The sequence below is a fragment of the Trachurus japonicus genome, chromosome 16 (genome assembly GCF_045865225.1).
Source record: "Trachurus japonicus isolate A0001 chromosome 16, Traja_1.0".
Classification (NCBI taxonomy): Eukaryota; Metazoa; Chordata; class Actinopteri; order Carangiformes; family Carangidae; genus Trachurus; species Trachurus japonicus.
Window position 1 is genome coordinate 35,625,259 of NC_140922.1, and position 16,298 is coordinate 35,641,556.

General features: G+C 44.0%; 2 protein-coding genes across 2 annotated transcripts; both read left to right on the top strand.

The window, feature by feature from the left end:
• Window positions 1–3,704: 3,704 nt before the first annotated feature.
• On the top strand, window positions 3,705–9,359 carry LOC146972810 (GTPase IMAP family member 2-like). The gene is made up of 2 exons (XM_085803454.1): window positions 3,705–3,761; window positions 8,441–9,359. The coding sequence occupies exons 1-2, from the start codon at window positions 3,743–3,745 to the stop codon at window positions 9,106–9,108; spliced, it is 687 nt and encodes a 228-aa protein (XP_085659580.1). The 5' UTR covers window positions 3,705–3,742; the 3' UTR covers window positions 9,109–9,359.
• Window positions 9,360–12,211: 2,852 nt separating this feature from the next.
• On the top strand, window positions 12,212–15,332 carry LOC146972811 (GTPase IMAP family member 9-like). Its single transcript, XM_085803261.1, has 2 exons — window positions 12,212–12,748; window positions 14,599–15,332. The coding sequence occupies exons 1-2, from the start codon at window positions 12,313–12,315 to the stop codon at window positions 15,330–15,332; spliced, it is 1,170 nt and encodes a 389-aa protein (XP_085659387.1). The 5' UTR covers window positions 12,212–12,312.
• The last annotated feature ends 966 nt before the right edge of the window (window positions 15,333–16,298 follow it).

Genomic DNA, 16,298 nt, shown 5'->3' on the forward strand with positions numbered 1-16,298 from the left:
CCTGCAGAAAGATGGAGACGCTGCTCGTTCTCTTCTTCGTCCTCGGCTTCACCGGCACAGGTAAGAAACTCTGGACTCACCTGGACTCACCTGGTCTAACCTGGACTCACCTGGACTCACCTGGTCTAACCTGGTCTAACCTGGACTCACCTGGACACTCTGATATTAGTTTGTTTCACTGAGGATCCAAACAGAGCAAGGTCAGAGTCTGGAGGACGGAGACGCCTGAGGACGGTTCAGGTGTAAAAACCTGATTTAGATTTAGACTTAAAACTATTGTTTGATTGTTTGATTGATTGATTGATTGATTGATTGATTGATTGATTGATTGATTGATTGATTGATTGATTGATTGATTGACTAACTAGGGGAGTTTGGTGGTGAAGTGGTTAGAGCCTAAAGCAGTGATCATAGTTGGACTGAGACAGTCTGTCTTGTCTCTGCTTCCTGTCTCTCTCTGTCAAAATAAAAGCATAAAATGTACAAAAAAATACTTTTAACAGATCAGCTGATCGATTGATTAATGATCGATTGTTCAGGCTCAGAAACCAGAACCCAGAGCAGTTCTTTACGTTTTTTTAAAACCCAAACACATCCATCATATTATAGCTACAAATCATGATTAATATTCTCGATTGATCAACCTGCTGCTTTTTTAACAAACTGAACAAGCCAATCGATCGATCAGTGATCAAACCTTTACCTTCACTTCCTGTCACGTACTTTCTTCTTCCTCTTTAGTGTCTTCCACCACCACCCATGTTGCCATGACAACCTTGTCACTGTCGGTCACCGGGACAACCGACCACACCAGAGCCCCTGCGACGGTAAACAGTACCTCCACATCTGGGCCCAGTAACTCCACACCTGGACCCAGTACCTCCACATCTGGGCCCGGTACCTCCACACCTGGGCCCAGTACCTCCACATCTGGACCCAGTAACTCCACATCTGGGCCCGGTAACTCCACATCTGGACCCGGTACCTCCACACCTGGGCCCAGTACCTCCACATCTGGACCCAGTAACTCCACATCTGGGCCCGGTAACTCCACATCTGGACCCGGTACCTCCACATCTGGGCCCGGTACCTCCACACCTGGGCCAGTACCTCCACATCTGGGCCCAGTAACTCCACATCTGGACCCAGTACCTCCGCATCTGGGCCCAGTAACTCCACATCTGGGCCCAGTACCTCCACATCTGGACCCGGTACCTCCACATCTGGACCCGGTAACTCCACATCTGGACCCGGTAACTCCACATCTGGATCCGGTACCTCCACATCTGGGCCCGGTACCTCCACATCTGGACCCGGTACCTCCACACCTGGGCCCAGTACCTCCACATCTGGGCCCAGTAACTCCACATCTGGATCCGGTACCTCCACATCTGGGCCCAGTAACTCCACATCTGGGCCCAGTACCTCCACACCTGGACCCAGTACCTCCACATCTGGGTCCAGTAACTCCACATCTGGATCCGGTACCTCCACATCTGGACCCGGTACCTCCACATCTGGGCCCAGTAAGGACGGGTGGAGCCTAACCCGGAACTCAGTAGAGTCCAGTAGTACTCAGTAGAGCTCAGGAGAGTCCAGTAGAACTCAGTAAAGTCCAGTAGAACTCAATAGAGTTCAGTAGAACTCAGTAGAGTCCAGTTAAAGGGGGAGGAGTCTGGCTCAGGGAGGTTTGTGACGCCACCATGTGTAATGATGAAGTTCATTTGTCGTGTTTTTTCCTCAGGAGCCCGAACCCGACCCGTGTGTGGGAGGAGTCAGTTCTGCCGCGCTGGCGGCCGGTCCAGGCCTCCGAGGCCCCGCCCACCTACCTGCAGCTAAGCCCCGCCCCCGTCCACCAGCAGGGCCTGAGTCAGAGACCCTGCTCCTTCTGGAGACACCTGGCCCCGACACTGACCGCTCTGGCAGGTGAGACGGACTGGACTCTACTGGACTCTACTGGACCCTATTAGACTCTACTGGACTCTATTAGACCCTACTGGACTCTATTAGACCAAACTGGACTCTACTGGACCCTACTGGGCTCTACTAGACCCTACTGGACTCTATTAGACCAAACTGGACTCTACTGGACCCTACTGGACTCTATTAGACCCTACTGGACCCTACTGATCTCTACTGTGTCCTCTTGACCTGCTACTCGTTGTTTTACTTTACTACAGTAGAGTCTAGTGGAGTCCAGTAGAACTCAGTAGATGTCAGTAGTTCTCTGTAGAGTCCAGTAGAACTCAATAGATTCCAATAAAACTCACTAGAGTCCAGTAGAACTCACTAGAGTCCAGTAGAACTCACTAGAGTCCAGTAAAACTCACTAGAGTCCAGTAGAACTCATTAGAGTCCAGTAGAACTCATTAGAGTCCAGTAGAACTCACTAGAGTCCAGTAGAACTCATTAGAGTCCAGTAGAACTCACTAGAGTCCAGTAGAACTCACTAGAGTCCAGTAAAACTCACTAGAGTCCAGTAAAACTCACTAGAGTCCAGTAGAACTCACTAGAGTCCAGTAAAACTCACTAGAGTCCAGTAGAGTCCAGTAAAACTCAGTAGAACTCAGCTCCCTTTGTTCTTCCCTCTGCAGGTGAGTCGGGGGCGGAGCCTGTCCTACCTGTGCTGAGCCCTGATTTGCCAGTGGCTGCAGCTTCCGGCCAATCACAGCCCGAGAAAGAGGGCTACAGTTAATCACATGACATCACAGCTTCCTGTCTCCACTTTGATTCATTGATCCAGTTAGTATTGATCCAGTTTCCAATCATCAATAAAAGCATCTGAAACTCACCTTAGTCTGAGCTCTCTCTCTCAACTGAAACATGACATCATCAACACTTCGCTATGACATCATCGTTTCAGGTCACTGACATCATCAGTGTTGATATTTGATACTTTCTTTAGTGTCGTAATTGTGTGTAGTGTAGAGTGAAGCTCTATTAGGTGACCACTTCCTGTTTAATGTTTAAAATCTGCTCTGTCTCTTTATTATTGTCAGTGTCATTTACTGTTTATTACTGTAATCAGAGAGAAGCTTCAGACTCTGATCAATGAAGAATCAGGTTTCATGTTCTGTGCAGTTTTTCAAGGCAAGGCAAGGCAATTTTATTTGTATAGCCCATTTTTACAAACAGTTTTTTTCAAAGGGCTTTACAGTTGTTAAAACACATTGTTTGAATCCTCCTGCCATTTTCTCAGAATTGGAAACACAAAACTAGTTTGTCATACTACATTCACAAAACCTCTGATTCTTTTTGTAAAACCAAACCATTGCCTCAGCAAACCGAAACAGTGTTTTCAGATATTGCTCTAATCAGTTAAAATAAATAGAAAAACATGGGAGTTGTTTACTGAGATCTGCAAATAGTGTTCTACTAGGTGAAGATAGTTTATGGTTTTGTCAAAAGGATGTTTGATTCAGTGAAGAAGTTTAGAAAACTGAGCAACTGATTCACACAACAAGAATTAGAGATTTAGCAACAAAGAAAAACTGTAATATTCCTCATACAGGCTGTAAACTGATAAGATCAGCTGCAACTTGTTTTCCATCAACTCCGCCCTCTGACTGGATGCAGATCGTTGTTATTGGTGAAATCCTGACGTGTTTTTCAGGGTGGTGGCGGTTTTGGGGGGGGGGGGGGGGGGGGGGGGGCAGACTATAAGGCAGATAAAGTGAAAGTGAACGTATTGACTTCAGCAGCAGCAGAGACTCAACTCATCCTCCACCTGGAAAAGACAAACATGGCTCATCGTCAACTTGGTGAGGTTTTTTACTGCTCAGAGTTTTACAGGATTATGATTTGTTTAATTTACAGTGATTTTTAGAGAAATATCATTTCTATTTATTAGGCTAATTCTATTTTTATTTTCTATAAGTTGAGCCACTCATTGAGCAGATGATTAGTGTGTGAGCACTTTAGGGTTGGTACAATGTTAGATGTGTTAAAATGTAAAAATGATTGTGGGTTTGATTCCAGACAGAGACCATCATTTAATGTGTGTTGTCTGTTACAGTAAGTAAGTAAAACTTTATTTATACGGAGTGCTTCAGAGTATAGGAAAAAAATCAATCAGCACAAACATTATACATCAATAAAACACATTTGGAACTTATGCACAAGGCACACGGCAGTGCATATATAAAATGTAGTAACAATCAGATGGTATTGCACACATTGCGGTCACAGGAGGTTAACGCAGACAGTTTATCTGTATTGTCTTACCTCAACTGTCCCGTCTAATGAAGACCAGAATGACCCAGATATCAGTGTATATAAATGTGTTAGAGATCAACATGCTGAGTCATTAGTATGGGGAAAAAATCCAGATGCTTAAAAGAAATGAATGTAACAACCATCATGGTCATTGTGTTTTGTTGTCTTAGCTCCATCATCACTGAAAAGAAACATCATAGGACAGACTGGGGTGTGGTGGCCATTAGAGGGAAGAAGATGAGGCAGGGAGGAGGGGGGAGAGAGGAGAGAGGAGAGGAGAGGAGAGGAGAGGAGAGGAGAGGAGAGGAGAGGAGAGGAGAGGAGAGGAGAGGAGGGGAGAGGAGGGGAGATCATGGTCGTTGTGTTTTGTTGTTTTAGCTCCGACATCACTGAAAAGAAACTGACATCATAAAACAGACCTGGGTGTCGCGCCCATTAGAGGGAAGAAGATGATGCAGGGATCGGGGGGGGGGGGGGGGGGGCTTTACATGGCATCATAACATCCTCTGTCCTTAGACCCTCACATCCACTGAGGAAAAACTCCATAGAAAACCCTTTTAACAGGGAAAACCAGGAGAAACCTCAGGGTGAGCAACAGAGGAGGGATCCCTCACCCAGGACGGACAGACGGGACAGAGATGTTGTTACAGACAAGACAGTTTACAACAGAGAATGTGGGAAACATGGAAATGTTAACAACAGCTGAAGGAGGAAGCTTCTAGTAGGCAAGGGAGGCAGGGAGAGCAGATCAGCTTAATGGGAGGACTGGATGGCAGACTGGTTCATAGGAAGGGAGGGGGCCGGTCTAACAGCAGGGGAAAAGGGAGCAGAGAGAGAGAGAGACACCAAGGCCAAATTACAATGTACAACAGATAATGGGTCTCATTCATGAAACGTGAGCAGCACGGATTTGTGTGTAAACCCTGAGCAGCGCAAATTTACGTGGATTTCCGCATTCATCAATCTTTTAGTAGTGCTGATTTTTTCGTAGCTACTCACAAAATCTACACCAGGGGCCTCATTTATCATTGTGGATACACCTTTTTTTTTTACACCATTTTCCCCTCGTTTTGTGCGTACACACTTTTCTCTGCCAAATTTGGGATCTATCAAGCCAAAACCTGAAAGGAAAATGGCCCTCATTTATTAAACTTGCGTACACCAAAAAAATGGGTGTACACCAAATTCACCGCAAGGATCGGCATTTATCAATCTGAGCGTGAGCGTACGGTACGCACAAATCTCACGCCAGCTCTGACCAGGTGTACGCACATTTGGAACCAGCGTAGAACATGCAGGAAGGAGTGCTGCTGTGTCAAAATGATTATTAAACCATAGTCTAATAACGCAGCGATGTGGACCACATGTTGTTGTTGTTTATATTGATAAAAAGATAAAAAGTAGACAAAAAAAAGAAAAGAAACGATAAAACCAAGTCCGTGTTGAAAATATATCTCGAGTTTTATTTTGGGCAACTCCGCTCCGCTACCTGTCCAGGTGCAACTGATCTCGGCAGAGTGTTCTTCTTTTCTTTTTTTTTCCCGCCACCGGGACCTGTCAGCGGGACATCGGGCCGGTGTTTCACATCCCTCCATCAGCCGAACCATGCCAGCGGTGCTGATGGTCATAAAGTCGCGTTCGCAGCAGTAATATGCCTATATGATTTGTCCTCAATCACTTGTGTTTAGTAAACTGCAGGAGCATTTCATGAGGTCGCTGGTTTTCCTGACGTGGTCGGTGACACGTGCGTCTGCAGCCTCCATCCACCGGGATGACACTTATCAATCACAAAAACTATCAATCTATCAATGTCCAGATATTTAATGTTGCCGCCCTCTCCCTGTTCAACGCGGTAATGCCGGTAAAGTCCGTCTTCTTGGCCATCTTCCGTGTCTCCATGTCGTAAAAGGGGCAGGGCGACGCCTCTAAAGCAGGAATATATCGGGGCGTGACATTTAAATTACGCTCGTTTTCAGCCGCCGGATTTATCACCACCACGCCGGTTCTACGCCGAAATCAGCAGCGTACACACTTTTAGTAAATCACACGTGACACTTGGCGTACACTGATATTTACACCAGAATCTACACCAGATCCTGCGCAAGTTTGATAAATGAGGGCCAAAGTGCGGACATTTACACCCATTTTGACCCTGGCGTACCGTGATTTACGCCTTTTTTGAGGAACAGGAGGAATTGGCGACACCGTTGCTGAGTCAGAGAACTGCAGTGTGAGAGGGAGAGAGGAGCGGAGTACATTTAGAAGAGCACAGTAGGATTTTTTTAGTAATTGTGGTAGTGGTGGGCCGTTGATGCTGGCAATCCAACCCGCTCTATAATAACACTAGGCTTTATGTTAATTGATTAACAGAGCGGATTGTGGATTTTGCTTTTTTGATTAGGCTGTGTGACGTCCGACAAGGATCAAACCATCCAAGTTCAAAAACACATCGGCAGCAGCGCACACTGATCTGCGGGGGAGATTTTATTAGTATAGCCCGTTTTTACAAACAGTTTGTCTCAAAGGGCTTTACATGGCATCGTAGCAACATCCTCTGTCCTTAGACCCTCACATCCACTGAGGAAAAACTCCATAGAAAACCCTTTTAACAGGGAAAACCAGGAGAAAGCTCAGGGTGAGCAACAGAGGAGGGCTCCCTCACCCAGGACGGACAGACGTGCAATAGACGTTGTTACAGACAAGAAAACAGTTCATAACACAGGATGTGGGAAACATGAAAATGTTAACAACAGTGGTCAATAATGAGTTTTAAATTCTCCAACAGAGGCAGAAAATCCAACAGAACGCAGGATTGCACTTGTTGGGAAAACTGGAGTTGGAAAGAGCGCCTGTGGAAACACCATCTTAGGAAGACAAGCCTTTGTATCTAAGGTGTCTCTATCCTCAGTAACGGCAGAGTGTAAGAAGGAAACAGGAGATGTTGATGGTCAAACAGTGGCTGTTGTTGATACTCCAGGTCTGTTTGACACCAGGATGGAAATGGATGATGTGATAAAAGAGGTGGCTAAATCCGTCTGCTTTGCTGCTCCTGGTCCTCATGTGTTCCTCATCGTGATCCAACTGACCAGATTCACTGAAGAAGAAGAAAAAACAGTGACGATCCTTCAGGAGATGTTTGGAAAAGAAGCAAGAAAGTACAGCATGGTCCTGTTCACCCATGGAGACGATCTAGAGGCGGATGGTGTTACCATAGACACACTGATCAGTGGGAATCAACGTCTCCGTGCCTTCGTCAGCCAGTGTGATGGAGGATACCATGTGTTCAACAACAGAGACATGAAGAATCGTGTCCAAGTCACTGAGCTGCTGAAGAAGATCAACAGGATGGTTCAGAGAAATGGAAGAAGCTGCTACACCACTGAGATGTTCCAAGCAGCTGAGAGAGCCATCAGAGAAGAAAAGAAACGTCTACTGACGGAAAATCCAAAAATGGATCCTAAAGTAGCAAGAATAATGGCCGAGAAAAGCAATTCATTTATTTGGGATGCTGTAGTATATGGTGTTGCTGGGGCTGCTGCTGGAGCTGCACTAGGAAGTGTAGCAGGTCCAGTGGGAGTTGTAGTGGGAGCTGTACTGGGAGCTGGGGTGGGAGTTGCAGTGGCAGCAGTAAAAAACTACAATGTCTGTCCCATACAGTGATATTTATATATATATATATATATGTATGTATATGTATATGTATGTATATGTATATATATAACATATATTTATATTATATTATATATATATTTATATTATATATAGTATATTAACATATACATATACTTTCCATACAGTGATATTTATATATATATATATATGTATATGTATATATGTATATATATATATATATATATATATATATAACCATTATATAATATAATCTTTTTTTTATCACTTGTTCTGGTTTTCATCGATTATGAACATTGTCATTAATCAACACTGATCATTCATTATGTCATTAATATCCTCTCTAACTGATTCAGAGCTGTAACAGACTGACTGCAGAAGTCTGATGAATCCAGCATGTGATGTATCTATGTTCAACATGTTAATAAACATAAATGTTTAAAAGCAGCTGTGTCTCCAGAACTTGATTCTTCAACACATGGAAACATGAGACAGGAACATGTTGTAGTGTCTCTCTGATGTGTTGACAGCTCTGAGTCCTGGAGCTCAGGTGTTTCCTCACTGTCTCCAGCCTAATGACCTGTGTTGTTTCCAGGGTGTAGCTCTGACCTGAGGGTGGTGCTGGTGGGTCAGGAGAGAGTGGGGAAGAGCTCAGCAGGAAACACCATCCTGAAGAGCAAGGAGTTCAACAGTCGGTTCAGTGTTTCACCTGTGACACTGAGCTGTGAGAAGAGAGAAGTTATGGTTGGTGGTCGTAGAGTCTCTGTGGTGGACACCCCCGGTCTCTCCAGCTCTGAGCTGGACCAGGACCAGGTGAAGGCTCAGCTGGAGGAAGCTCTGGAGCTGAGCTCTCCAGGTCCTCACGTCTTCCTCCTCACCATCCAGCTGGGAAGATTCACTGAACAGGAGCAGAAAGGTCTGGAGGCTCTGGAGAACATGCTGAGTCCTGATGTCTCTAAACACACCATGCTGCTGTTCACCTACGGAGACAGACTGGAAGAGAGCGGCATCGACCTGGACCAGTTCATCAGTAAAGACAAGAACCTGCAGAAGCTTCTGAAGAAGTGTAGTGGTCAGTACCAGGTGTTCAACAACAGAAGGATGGAGGACAGAGATCAGGTCCAACAGCTGCTGGACAAGATAGATTCAGTCTCTCAGGGAGGACGTCGGGTTTATGAGGAAAGACCTCAGCCAGATGTTCTGAACACCATCTGTAACTTCTTCAGGTGGTTATGGAACACCACTTGTAGCGTCTTCAGGTAGATCTGGAGACAGGTATAGTAAGTGTATTGAAATCAGATCTTATCTAGCCACAATTCTGAATTAATTTCCTACAAATGTGATCGATCACTAACCCTACATTAATATTCATGATGTCACAGACCTACACAGACATGTCGAGGGGCTCTGTCTATAACCTGAAAACCAGACGACCTCTATCCAATCAGCACCTGATGTAAAATGTTTAAATGTTTCAGTTGTTTCAACGTCTGAAGATGAATAAAAGTTTGAAAATGACTGGGTCTAAGTTCTTCTAGAGCTCAGATGATGAAGCTCCTTGTTGACGAGGAGTATAACTATGGAAACAAGGGGTGTGGTTGGGAGGGCTACTTCAAAAGTCTAATCCAGTAAAATTATAAGTTACCTGTCAAAAATGTAATCAGAAACTTACTCTAAGTATCACAAAATTAAAGTAATGTACCCGATTACTTTTGGATAACTTCAATACAAAACATGCAGATCAAGAGTGTCATACAGCCAGCATGCATCAGTCTATGTAGACTAGATCACTCCAAACAGGAAGTCAAACGCACTGAGCGTCCAGTAAATTTCAAACAAAACACAATGGGTAAACTCCAAATTTTAAAATCATTGCTTTAGTCAACATTAATAACAGAACATAACAGGATGTGGATTTGAACAGGATGCATTTGTATTTGTTAAGGGAAAAAAGTATTTGTATTTATTCAAATAAAATTCAAATAGGTGTAAAAATCCATTTTTTTTTAGTTACACTTAAAATTTAGGATAAGTAAAATAAGTATTATTTAATTAGCCATTATAATGATTATGGATGTAGTGCAATAGCTGTTGATGTTTTCATAAATCCAGCAATAAACATATACAGGTTGAAAATAAAATAACATACTAACAGCGGCCATTATCTCATTAATGCTTAAACTAACAACTAATAAATAGAACGCTGAACAGACAGAATATAGAGTAGTGTGAACTTTATTGATCCCGGAAAGAAATTCCAATGTCGGGTAGCTCATCATAAAAAACAGATAACCACAACCAAACTTCCATTTATCCACAAGAGCACAAACCCACATAGGGCATAAACAACACAAGGACATAGCATAACATAAGTTAAAATAAATTAAAGGGTCAGGGTTAGGGTTGAACAGTCTTCAATCAATCAATCCATTTTTATTTAAAGTGTAGAATCACCATGCAACATGGTCTTAAAACAGAGCCGGATCGTTTGCAACCAACACGTCACTAGCACCTAGCATTTACTCTGCATTCATCAGACATAAACTATCATAATAAGTACTGGGGGGAAAAATCCATCCTGAAATTGATCAATACAAATGAAAGTCTATAATCTCTTCCTCTCTTTTTACAAGCACGTCCTCGTGCTCCGCGCAGGCTGCCACACATTAGGAATCCATGGACCCACCCCTAGTGCTACATGGATCCTGCCAAAAATGCCAGAATGTGGCAAGTGACAGGACCCGCAACTGTCACATTTTGAAAGATATAAATACAGTACACAGTAGTACTGTAAACTTTCAATAATAACACAGTAGCCTACAGTAAAAAATCTCACTGGAAAGGACCACTCCTCCAGTCCTTCCTCTTCCTCCTCTTACATGCACCCCCCCTCTGTGTCTCTGATTGTGTCTCCATTGTTGTATGTGTTTGCAGGACCAACCTGTTTAAACTCTGAACTGGTTTATATTGGTTGTCACATCATGAGAAACAAGTGTAACCAATTGAGTTGTGTTTAAAGGGACAATGAGGAGTTTCTATCTGGTTATAAAAAAGTCTCATATTAATGTGGATGAATCTACGCTACCCACACTTGTTAATGGGCCCATTTTCGATAAATATATCATTTTGTCTCTATGGTTATTTTGTTATTTTAATCAATGGTGGAAATGCTGGGCGAGCCGACCAGCGTTTCCTTACTTTCGGTTTCACAGAGAGAATAACGCCGCCGTATTGCCGTTTATGGTAGGAACTACGACGGTAACTGAACCTCTTTGAACCTCTGACTTTAATTCTTGATGAATGAAAACATGAGTCTGTCTTGCGCCGGTCGAAGAATTCTACGGTGCGCGCGGAGGCTCATAAATGTAGTGTGAAAACGCTTCGCTTTTCCAAAACTCCTCGTTGTCCCTTTAAAGCGGCGTTCACACCGAACGCGATAGACGCGAATATAATCGCGCCAGATGCTTCATTCGCACCGCTTGGTCATTTTGGATCATTCGTGTCCATCGCGTCATTCGCGCTAGACGCTCTAGACGCTCCGCCCGTTCATTTGAAAACCGGTGATCTCAACCTGCTCTCTTTCCATGTCAATCGTGGCTGATATCACCACCGTTGCTGCACTGTACTACCGCTGTACAAGTCTCAGAAACACCAGAAAACCACCCGCCGTCGTGTCTGGGTTCACTGTGTGTGTGTGTTTTTTTTTTTTTGTACACTCTCTGTAGAAGACGGCAGCGGTGCCCGCCCCACACACAGCTCATATAGCTACAATTAGCTTCTCCGTCATGTTGTTCTGAGTGTAAACAACCGTACAGAGAAGTGACGTCGTCGGCTTGAACTCGTCGCTGATTGGATGTCACGGCGCGATGCCGTCTGAAAAGTTCAATATTTTCAACTTTATTCGCGCCGCTCCAGACGCTCCAGATGCACCGCTTCATTCGCGCCGCGTCTCATCGCACCAGACGCTCCATTCGCGCCGCCTCCGCCTGCATCGCGTGTCATCGCGCCATTTACATTGATTTTCAATGTAGAGTTGCCGCTCCATTCGCGTCTATCGCGTTCGGTGTGAACGCCGCTTAACAGATAATTTGTTTTATAAGTGTTCATGTTTCACCACGTGTTATGCATCAGAGTGATAAATGACACTGGAGCTAGTCTGGACTCTAAAGAAAGTTATTGTTTCTCTCTGGTGACACATTGCTGTAAATTTAGATTACATGCTGTCTGTTAACAACAATGGTGAATAACGAGTTTTTATATTCTCCCACAGAACTCAGGATTGCACTTGTTGGGAAAACTGGAGCTGGAAAGAGCACAGCAGGAAACACCATCTTAGGAAGACAAGTCTTTGATTCTACATTGTCTCTGTCCTCAGTGACGTCAGAGTGTCAGAAGGAAAGAGGAGATGATGATGGTCAACCAGTGGCTGTTGTTGATACTCCAGGTCTGTTTGACACCAATAGAGAAATGGATGTGGTGAAGAGAGAGGTGGCTAAAGCCGTCAGCTTTGCTTCTCCTGGTCCTCATGTGTTCCTCATCGTGATCCAACCAAACAGATTCACGGAAGAAGAACAAGAAACAGTGAAGATCCTTCAGAAGATGTTTGGAGAAGAAGCAAGAAAGTACAGCATGGTCCTGTTCACCCATGGAGACGACCTAGAGGCGGAAGAGGTTACCATAGAAACACTGATCAGTGAGAGTAAACCTCTCCATGACTTCATCAGCCAGTGTGATGGAGGATACCACGTGTTCAACAACATGGACAAGAAGAATCGTGTCCAAGTCACTGAGCTGCTGAAGAAGATCAACATAATGGTTCAGAGAAATGGAGGAAGCTGCTACACCACTGAGATGTTCCAAGACGCTGAGAGAGAAGAACTGAGACGTCTCTGGAGAGGACAAGGTGATGATTGTTGGTCCTCTTCCTCCCCTTCTTCCCCCTCCTCTTCCTCCACCTCTTCCTCCTCTTCTTCCCCTTCCTCCTGGTCCACCACTCCTCACACCAACTCTTCCTCCTCTTCCTCTTTGTATGTTTCTGTCCATTGTAGATGGATGCACATGTGCCAGCTGTGTTCAGCCGCTGTGCTCACATGTGTAAGTTGTCCAGACGAACAAAAAAGTCTCCTGCACCAATGGTTTACTCCAAACAGGAAGTCAGCCATTTTGATTTTTGACGTGCAATTTTAGCGTGATTACCAAATGTTGTATTTTAACAAACTAGTCCTAGGGATTTTGTCCAATTGACTTAAGATTTTTTACTGATCATCTAGAGACCATACTGATCAGTAGAACTCTGCATGTCTAATAGTTCAAAGGGCGTGGCCGCTACACTACGCCATATTGGATCCATCGCCATGCATATTCAAGCAGCTCTCTCTCCCACATGCTTCATCCAAACTGCTTCAAATTTCATATATATGATACATGACAAAAAATACAGAAAAAAAAATAATGATAGAAAAGTATTAAGACGGCCCTCCATTACAATCATCACCATTTCAGGGTAAAGGTAAGACCAAACTTCAACCTGGCTCAAAATGTCCCACCCATGTTTGAAAATTACACTCTGTTCTTTATTTCTGTTCATGTCTTTTTCAAGTGTCCACTGAAATTTCAGGAACATTTTCTAGAATTAATTGTTGTCTTTTTGGAACTCAGAAAATAAAGGCTTTTCCCACCATACTAATATTATTATTATTATTACTACTTGATTCCAAAACAGTACAACTTCCTTGCAGTACCAAAATAAATGAAGATCATAGGCTCACCTGTGGGGGTATGTGTGTGTGTGTGCAGCATCTACATGTATGTCCAGCACAAATTTCCTGCGGGACCAAATAAATTAACTTAAAGCAGAAGTAAGCGATCCGGTCGTTTTGGCTAATGCTGCGTTCCAGGCAGGCTTTTGAAACCGTAAATTACAGCTTCAAGTCACAACTTACGACTTTGTAGCGTTCCAGGCAACCCACTCGTGTTTCTCCGACCTGTTTTACCTGTGAAAGTCACTATAACAGCCACTCGTAACTTCTGACCCGTGAACTCGTACCAGATTGAACTGGTACGACTTCACAGGTCGGAAAAACACGAGTTACGAGTTGCCTTGAACGCACCATAACAGTCCTCGTCCCTACGTCACCACATTCACGGCGTTCCTTGGCTGCACACACAGCCCTGCATGCCGTTCTCTCTCCTCATTGGATAAAAACTGTAGGATACGATAAATGTTTTCTCCTGGGCTCAGAGCAGAGCAGAGTGACTGACAGACCCGTGTTTCAGACCAAACACTCTATGTAAGTGATTGCTGTCGGAAGATACAACTATTTAAGACTTATATTAACACAAATATATCACTTACTTCTGCTTTAACTAAACTTACTGAATATATTCCACTGCTTTTGTGAAGCTAAGACTTTGATAAACCTATTTCAAGCACCAAAACAGTTTGTATGAATGTCGTTGTGTGTGTGTTCTTGGTCGTAGATTATTTCTGTATTTGCAGCGTTTGGCTGCTGCAGCGCGTTTGCTCTTGTCGGCTACTGTACAAACTGCATCCTGTTCCTTGTTCCACATTAGCGCCACCTGTTAGCGTCACAGCAACCTTCAAGGTCTGTGGGAAAAATGAGTTTGAATGTGATGAAGTGAGTTTGTTTTCTGGACCCAGTCTTTAATGACTGTTTGGACACATTGCTGTAATTTTAGTGTACACTCTGTTAACAACAATGGTCAATAATGAGTTTTAATATTCTCCCACAGAACGCAGGATTGTACTTTTTGGGAAATGTGGAGTTGGAAAGAGCGCCTGTGGAAACACCATCTTAGGAAGACGAGCCTTTGAATCTACATGGTCTCCATCCTCAGTGACGGCAGAGTGTAAGAAGGAAACAGGAGCTGTTGATGTTCAAAAAGTGGCTGTTGTTGATACTCTAGGTCTGTTTGACACCTATAGAGAAATGGAGGATGTGAAGAGAGAGGTGGCTAAAGCCGTCAGCTTTGCTTCTCCTGGTCCTCATGTGTTCCTCATCGTAATCCAACCAAACAGATTCACTAAAGAAGAACAAGACATAGTGGAGATCCTTCAGAGGATGTTTGGAGAAGAAGCAAGAAAGTTCAGCATGGTCCTGTTCACCCATGGAGACGACCTAGAGGCGGATGGTGTTACCATAGAAACACTGATCTGTAGGAATCAACCTCTCCGTGACTTCATCAGCCAGTGTGATGGAGGATACCACGTGTTCAACAACAGAGACAAGAAGAATCATGACCAAGTCACTGAGCTGCTGAAGAAGATCAACACAATGGTTCAGAGAAATGGAGGAAGCTGCTACACCACTGAGATGTTCCAAGCTGCTGAGAGAGCCATCAGAGAAGAACAGGAGCATCTACTGAGAGGTCTAGTAGGAGCTGGATTGGGAGGTCAAGTAGGAGGAGCTGTGGGAGGTCAAGTAGGAGGAGCTGTGGCAATCGGGGAGACCTGTGTCATACAGTGATTTTCAATATTGATGATTGATTAGCTGCAGCTTGTAACAGGGAATTATTATTTTAATCTTTGTGTGATCTTAAAGGGATAGTTAAGATATTTTGACATGAAGCTGTATGACATCCCCATCAGCAGTGAAGTGCATCAACAGTCAGTACGTTTACATGCAGAGCTTCATCCAGCTCGGCTCAAAATTCGATTTTGGCGTCAAGTCGACTTCTGTCCTTGTCTCAATTTACATGCAACTGAAAAAATCTAATAACTGACGGGGTCCGCCCCATCATGCGGCGTCACCCGTTGTTTCAGCGGGTTAATACACCCCCCCTCCTGTCCTGTTGACTTTTCTGTCACCTCGTAAAAAACTGAATATAAACAACTTATAAGTTTAATAATAAATTCTCAACTGCAGTTCCCGACCAGACGCACCAGTCTGGGCTGGATGCGCCTCTCTCTCTCTCTCTCTTTTTTTTTTTTTTTTTAAATAAAACACTCTTGCTGGTCGCTCTGTGTGAAATGCATTGAATCGGCGCTAACGTTGGGTATTTTTCTTTACTTTTCCGGGTTCGGGCGGCTTCTCTGCTCCACTTTGTGCCGTCTCTACTGTTATGGACCATGCGCACATGCATTGTCCAGTTATACTCCGACTAAGGTGCATACATGACGGAGAAAATCGAATTCCAATCGCATTATCTGGGTGTCTTAATCGGAGTTCTCAACTCCGATTTCAGTCGGACTAAGGTGTTTACATGCACTTCAGTTGTCCAGTTATAGTCGGATTAAGGCAATAATTCGTTTTTTTCAAGTGTCATGTAAACGTACTGACTGACTTTCCCCCGACTGCGTCCTGTGAGCAGAGTTCTGGCCTGGTTTTGATGCTGACGAAGCTAGTCCGGCTAGTTGACTGGGGTCATGAAAATAAAGTGTTTTGCTTCTCAAAACAATATGCGTTCAAAAAAGTAATACATTTTCATCACAA